Source organism: Poecilia mexicana, unplaced genomic scaffold (genome assembly GCF_051168715.1).
Source record: "Poecilia mexicana isolate PSO_F unplaced genomic scaffold, ASM5116871v1 scaffold_1, whole genome shotgun sequence".
NCBI lineage: Eukaryota > Metazoa > Chordata > Actinopteri > Cyprinodontiformes > Poeciliidae > Poecilia > Poecilia mexicana.
In genome coordinates this window covers 20990255-20997674 of record NW_028263370.1, presented here as the reverse complement: position 1 = coordinate 20997674, position 7420 = coordinate 20990255, and the positions used below count along the sequence as shown (strand labels likewise).

The 7420-nt window shown below is 35.4% G+C and overlaps 1 protein-coding gene across 2 annotated transcripts; it reads left to right on the top strand.

The window, feature by feature from the left end:
• The first annotated feature begins 4344 nt into the window (after positions 1-4344).
• Positions 4345-7325, top strand: lsm6 (LSM6 homolog, U6 small nuclear RNA and mRNA degradation associated). 2 transcript variants are annotated; one of them, XM_014997011.2, is made up of 4 exons: positions 4345-4448; positions 4847-4951; positions 5045-5158; positions 7119-7325. In XM_014997011.2, the coding sequence occupies exons 2-4, from the start codon at positions 4858-4860 to the stop codon at positions 7151-7153; spliced, it is 243 nt and encodes an 80-aa protein (XP_014852497.1). In that variant the 5' UTR covers positions 4345-4448; positions 4847-4857; the 3' UTR covers positions 7154-7325. The 2 variants fall into 2 exon arrangements, with proteins under 2 accessions (XP_014852497.1, XP_014852499.1); XM_014997013.2 differs by having other exon boundaries at positions 4366-4448; positions 4852-4951.
• The last annotated feature ends 95 nt before the right edge of the window (positions 7326-7420 follow it).

Here is a 7420-nt window from a genome sequence, read left to right as displayed (position 1 = left end):
ATTTTTGGTCCAACTTATGATTAAAAGATTAATAAAATATATTGTATATGTTCTCTTTAATTTACTAAGGTAATATCATGGGTTTTTAGAAGCTAATGCTATATGAATCAACTTCAAAAACAGATCGCAGCCCAGAGGAATCAAATACAATCTCTCTGCTAATTTTATTCTGAGTCGTTAATCAAAGCCCCCTTTTTTATTGATCATCAGCAGTGATCACTTACAGAAAAACAAGATTTCTGACACTCTGCTGATCTGGAGCATAGAAGGGGTGGTAACACAATGCAAAGATCATTTTCAAATGACTAACAGTCCATCATTCTACAATAAGAAAGCACACAGCTCCATCCATCAACGCAAATTGGAGAGTAGCAGAAGAAGAAAGTGAGAAAAAGTGGCCAGTTTGTCCTCCAGTACCCTACTCCTGCAGCAGCATAGCTACAGAAATAACTCAGGATAACCTAAACCAGTTTAACTATCAGGTTTATCAAGAAGGAAAGTTTTAAGCCTAGTCTTAAACGTAGACAGAGTGCCTGCCTCTTGGACTAAAACTGGGAGCTGGTTCCAATGGAGAGGAGCCTGAAAGCTAAAGGATCAGCCTCCCATCCTGGTACTTTTAGAAACTCTAGGCACCAGAAAACCTGCAGTCTGAGAGTGAAGTCTCTGTTCAGAACAATCAGATTTTATTTGTCAGAATGGAAATCTTAAACTCTATTCTGGATTTAACAGGGAGCCAATGAAGGGAAGCTAAAATATGATCTGAAAGAAGCTTTGTGCATGCATCTTGTATTCAGATGCACTCAATAGTTTGAAAATTATGGTAGAATAATTGAGGATGATGGCATGGTGGAGCTCTTCAGTTCAATTCTCCTTTGTACCCTGTGCTTCTGCAGGTTTCCATTGAGTCCTGCAGTCTAAAACATGGATAAGATGGCCTGGTGATCTGTGCAGAGTTTACCCTGCCGCTCTCTGTCCAGCAGCAGAAAAGCTCCAGCCCTTTTATAACCTTTTATAACCCTGAACAGTAGGAACAATATTGTGGGTGCATAAAATTAATGACTAGACTGTAAATAATTTAATTATAATTGGACTTGTTTATTTTTCTCTGTGTTACCCTGAGGTGGCTTTTCTAGTGCATCAATACAATATAAATAAACCCATCAAATCTAATTTCAATCCATAAGAAGAAACATACTACTGCTTTTGTGCTGGAGGGTATGTTTGGAAAAAAAATGCAAAGAGAAGAAAAAAAGGTCTGACATTTTAGATTTGCACTCCCACACGCTTTCATATTAAATAATGTATAGGCAGCAGAATGTGTGGCCATCATTGACATGCAATCTGCGGTAAAATAGGACGCTGTATTAGCCATTATTTTAACCCACAGAGTCAATGATTACAATTAACCTCTTTTGAACTGGATGGCTTACTGTAATAATTCTTTTCTTTGCTATTATAGTGAAAACAGGCTTATCGCGGAGCCACTGGGAGCCATGATTTATCTTTGTAGGATCAGTTTAAGTAAATGTTTTACATATATATTTAAAAATTGCAGCTACAAAGCTCCATGTTTAAGGTTTCACATCAGTGACTCTCAGAAGTTTACACACTAATCTTAAAATTCCTTGTTTTTGAGATTTAGACATGTGAAACCATCCATCCACTGCCTATATATGCTTATCTTTAAACCAATATTTCAGTGTTTATCGGTTGGAGTCTACACAGAGTATGATGCTGCCACCGCCATGTTTCACAGCTAACTTGTTAAAAGGGCAGTATTATGTTAAGCTGACTTTTTTGAGCTTATTCCCTCATCAACACATACATGGACTGTTGCTTTGATTCTTTGATGCACGTTTAAGAAATCCTGTCATCTCCATGGCAACCATTCAGCTGTGCAAAACGCCTGGATGGACCTAACCCCGCCTCCGAGGTGCTGCTCCTCCTCAGAGCTCCAGTTTACAAGCTTCCCTGCTTTCAAGCTTCCTCATCACAGAGCATCCCTCACCCCGCCCCCCCCACTGAGCTCCTTCAGACTAGCCAGCAACAACTAGCAAGCACCTGGTAGGACCTGCACACCTGCTGAGCTCATTTTACTTCTTAGTGCAATGCTGATAAAAACTGTGCTAACATTACTAGAGGAGCAATGTCGTGATGACTTCCTGAAGGTGTAGTTTCATAAACTTTCGATTTTAATACTTTTCAAATTAAAATCAAATTCGTCCAATTTCTTTTAAACCATATTAAATACACATAGCATTTTTAGAACAACTCAAGGTAACATAGTTACTTGATTGTGCTATAGCATAGCACTAAGGGCCTGGAAGACACATAATACTGACCCTTTAATTGATCAATTTCTGTGATGAATATATTGATGGCAGGTGTGAAGTAAGGAATGGTGAATGCTTAATTTTCTTTCAAAGAGTGTTTCAGAAATATATTATTTTAAGGATGTGCATATTTATTTGTCATTGGGTCTTTTTAATTTTTTTAGGTAATGTCCTCTAACATGTTTCGTTTGTTCTTCAGCTGAATTGTAAAAATATGTGAAATTAATGCTGGAAAACTTCCGCAATTATTTATTACAGTTTATATCTTCTCCCATGGCGTGTGGACATTTGAAAGCCACTGTAAATTTTAGGATGGATTTTAATTTAATAAATAACCAGGAGAAAATTATGGTGGATTGGATTCGTCGTATTTCATAATTAAACAAAAGATGTTAGGTTGCTAACATCAACCTTCACTACACCAAAACCAACATCATCTTACAACTTGAGCCAAGAGTAAGAATATATAAAAATAAATAAATGTGAGGGGACAAAGGTCACATTTGAAAGGCAAAGAAAAGAAATGCAATTCTCTTTTCTTTCCAAAATATTTCCCTCAAAGCAAGCATCAACAAATGGAACAGGGGACAAGCGGGAAGAAAAACTCTTCATTGAATATTCATTAACCGGTGCCTAGGTGTATACATGGCTCTTAACCACTCTTGTTTATGACTTAAGGACTTGTAGTACTGACCTTAGTTTAACACAGCAGCAGATACCAAATTAACCTCTAGCCTCCACAGGGCTAGCCATGCCCTGCTAACAAGCAACCTGTCTAGACACACAAGAAGTACTTTATGATTCCACCTTTCACAATCCCCCCTCTTTCTCCAGGTCTCTCTCTCTCTCTCTCTCTCCTTTGTTTTACTCTTACCTCAGCTCTCCACCTTTCTGTCTCCACTAACACAAACTGGCACATCCTCTTGCCCTCTATCCTCTTCTATCGTTCTCCTCACCATTTCATCCTTGTTTACCCCCCTACACTGTTTTTCATGTACCTCCCAAGCTGTGCGGTGTTTGGGTCATGCACTCAACAACCTGGGTTTATTAGAGAAAAGACTTTCCTATATCCTTCAAAGACATGCTCTGAGATACCATAATAAACAAAACTAAATTATATTATTGCTCCTTGGAGGCTAGGTTTTAATCATTAAAATGAGGAATTATATTTTAATGACATTTATTTTAAAGATAGAGTTTACATTTTTATGTCAAAATGTAAGAAAAAATGTTTTCCAAGCCCATAAACACTGAAAATGTAATGGTCAATCAGTCAGAAAAGTCTAATATAATATTACTACTACAGTAGTTTACCACTGCTGTTGTAGTGAAATCAATATTATTATCATCATTATTATCCACAATACATATTCTGGATGAGTAAATTGGAGGTAGGATTTAATAAGTTAGTCTACCTACTCCTTTTTAAACAAAATATAAAGTTACTCTTATGTTTATTTATCAAAATTTATCAACATTTAATGTTCTTCCTATTATTTTTATTATTATGTTTTTACATTAATTTAAAAATAATGAGTAGTTATGGAAATTATAAAATCTACACAAGTTAAAATTAAAAGATTGTTTTTCAGTAATTTAAAATATTTTACTAAATCTGTTCTGACATGTTAGTGTCCTGCTGGATGACCATAATAACAATAATAATAATATATTGTAAAAATGGAATTGTGTGTACTATGCCGACAAGGTAAAAAAAAAAACAAAACTAAAAAATCAAAAACCTACAGTGTAAACAAACAAAAAAATTGTATGAGTTTCTATGATAATATCTTTGAGATTAATGTTCTTCTACAAATTAAGCTTTTCTTGTTTTGTTTTTATAAAAATAAATATTTTATCTATATTCTAAACACCATCTCATTCCTTCTTTGTCTTCCATGCCTGTAGTTTACTCAAATCTCAACTAGTTATGAATATCAAGTTTGTTTGCTGCAGTACTTATGCTATGTTTTTGTAAATCGTGGATCTAACCGTGCTTCGCATCAACTTTGCTTTCTGAGATGATTGTCCTGGCATGGTTTCCGTACTTTATACGCACCTGATTGGTTGATTTCGCTGCACGCCGAACACAATCGTTTGTGAAACGTTTAGCAGGTAAAAACCCTAACCAATATTTCGCTTCTGTTAAAAACTTGAAAGACTTTGTGATTTGTTAAGCAGTCCAGTTTTAAGCCTTAGTACGTGCTTAATTTACTTATTCGCTTACCAACACTTTCATGTCGTTAGTTGTGGACGCTCTCATTTACGGAAGCGGTTAGCCTATTAGCCTTATTAGCAGCAGCGGCTAGCTTTAGCTCGCCAATACACTATTAAATACTGTTGTGGTTCTTATTATAATAGCTTCTGGGTATGTAATTTAGTACTTTTGTTTTAAATGCATTTCTTGTGTGGTTTAACACGTACACATCGCCGAATATGGGTGGATTACCTTTATCAATGCTAGTGTTCATTGTTGAGATAAACAAACCTTTACATTGTTTGTTTCGACCCAGTTTAGGTGAAGATGAGTCTCAGAAAACAAACCCCCAGTGACTTTCTGAAGCAGATTATCGGCAGACCTGTGGTGGTCAAGCTCAACTCGGGCGTTGATTACAGAGGTACTGCAGCTGCCATGCTGAAATGAATGGCATAGTCCTCTTCCATTAAGTAAAATGCAATCTGAATAACCGCTGCTGTTTGTCGCTGTGCAGGTGTTCTGGCCTGTCTGGATGGTTACATGAACATTGCTATTGAGCAGACAGAGGAGTACGTCAACGGGCAGCTCAAGAACAAGTATGGAGATGCCTTTTTGAGAGGAAACAATGGTAAGGATGTATATATTTTTTTATTAATAAAAAGTTATACAGCGACTTCTGTAACTGGTGTCAATGAAAAATGCATTTCTTAGTCAACTAATTTTGATTTTAAAATGGTCAATTTTATGAAAACCAAAAACAATTTTGTCCAGCCATGATGTTAGCTTTGTGCCCTGGTTAAAAATAAGATAAATTGTATCTTTTATTATTGTTTAGTCTAGAAACTCCCAATATGCATCAGGAAATAAAAGCTGTTTCTAAGGGGACATCCCAGCCACAAATACATTAAATGATGTAAAGCACCTTTGATAGAAACACATCTGAGTATAATAGTTTGAGGATACAGAAAACCTTGAATCACTTTTTTAAAATCTTGATTTAAATACTTGGTTAAATTCATACAGAAAGAGGATGAAAAACATTTTTTTTGTTAAAGCAAAGGATCCAAACAGCTTAAAAAACGGATCTAATTGAGATCCTGTAGATTTACAGGAACCAATGTTTTTAGACAACTGAGATAATTAAGAGCTAGTTCTCATTGGTAACGCCAACCTGGGAATCATATTCTACTAAATCTTTTTTTGACACATTAACACAATGAATTTATACCAGTTTACTTCTCCTGAGGTAAGTAAGACATAAACTCAGAAATCCTTTAAAGATCTGTTTCTACAAACTCAGTTTTAGTCTAGAGTTGTATCCAGTTATTTTATTTTATTTTTTCCACTAAATCAGAGAAATAGTTTGACTGAATCCCTTCTGTCCCATTTTGACATTAGACTTTATCATGAACTCTCAGGTTTATAGACTAATCATGTACGGTCGTGATGCAAAATATTCCAATGAAACTGTAATATCTTAATTAGCCAACTGTAAAATTGAGCTGATTAAATGCTCATTTTTATTATTTACCAGCAAACTTTGATGATAATATTGTGACTAGATGAGAACCAGAGAAGACTGACCCCAGTATACCTCTGGAAACATTCAGTATTTTGGATGTTTTTATATAAGTTTTAGAAAGTGATTATAATATGCTGTAACAAAGACTTTTTTATTCTTATTTTAAACATGAAAAGTAACACATTCTGAAATTAAAATAAACATTTCAGAAACTTCTAATATCTTGGGGGGAATTTCCTTTAATATTTGTGATTACCAAACATTACAGTTGTATCCATAGTGATTAAAAAAATGCTGCTCCTTTTTTGTGTTTTGACTTTGATTCAGTGCAGCTTGTTAATTTGTCTAGAAGACGCATTTTTCTAGTATAAAATAGTTTGGCATTGATTTCTGTTATTGTTGCTACAATGGATAAACACTCTTAACTACAAGTTTAAGGATTTTACTATTTTAATTCAGAATGATGATTCTGCGTCTGCGTCCTCCCTTCTCTGGCTGTGTTTCCCAGACAGAAGCCAACTACAGTGTGATTCAGTCATGAATGTGAATCATGCTGTTGAGGAGCATTTACAGTCTCTAGGTAGGACTATTTCAGTCACAGTGGAGCAGCTGGTTAAATGTAGATTTAAGGTATGAGCAGAAATGACAACCTACCTGTTGCTGTTCAGCACAGCAGTCAGGACGAGCAGAACAGTGATTTTAATGTCGGGCAGTCGCAGTGTTGTGGGTCCCACACGTTTTGTGGTTGGCTTCAGGAAGTAAAGGGTGGGAGTGACTTCAAAGACGAGAAAGCATCAGGAATCAATTGTTGTTTAGAACACCATTTTTATAAAACAAGCGCTTTTTTTGCCGTTTGCTTGGACTTTGGTTGGGCCACCCAAACCGGCTGCATATTTGGGGTAACGGCAGGAATGTTGTCTGTGGTGAAAACGGAACTGAAACGTGACTCTTCTACTGGTTTTGCTCTGTTCTTGTGGAGAAACACTCTTTGAAGCAAAATCTTGTTAAATGACTAAAAAAAGTTTTTAAAAGCTGTAAACTTATTTTTTTTTCTTTTCTCCTGCAGTTCTGTACATCAGCACCCAGAAGAGGAAGGTGTAGCAGAAATCTTCTTTTTTTAATTATTGTAAGTTTGTTTTAGAGAGCGAGTTTTTGTTCTTTTGTGGTTTTGTAAAGTTGAAATGTTCTACAAATGACATAAGTTGATAAATGATGGATTTCATTTACATTTTCACACTGTTATGAAAATAGAAATAAAATTACGTTAAATGGATTTGTGTAAAGTCGTTTGTGTTTCACATGAACAGTAGGTGGTTATATAATTTTAATAGTGTAACAAAGCTTTAGAAGACTTTTTTTTATGATTTG

Coding starts and splice junctions, on each gene's coding strand:
- lsm6 (XM_014997011.2), top strand. CDS start 4,858: ATGAGTCTCAGAAAACAAACCCCCAGTGACTTTCTGAAGCAGATTATC. Junction 4,952..5,044: donor CTCGGGCGTTGATTACAGAG/GTACTGCAGCTG, acceptor GTCGCTGTGCAG/GTGTTCTGGCCTGTCTGGAT. Junction 5,159..7,118: donor CTTTTTGAGAGGAAACAATG/GTAAGGATGTAT, acceptor TTTCTCCTGCAG/TTCTGTACATCAGCACCCAG.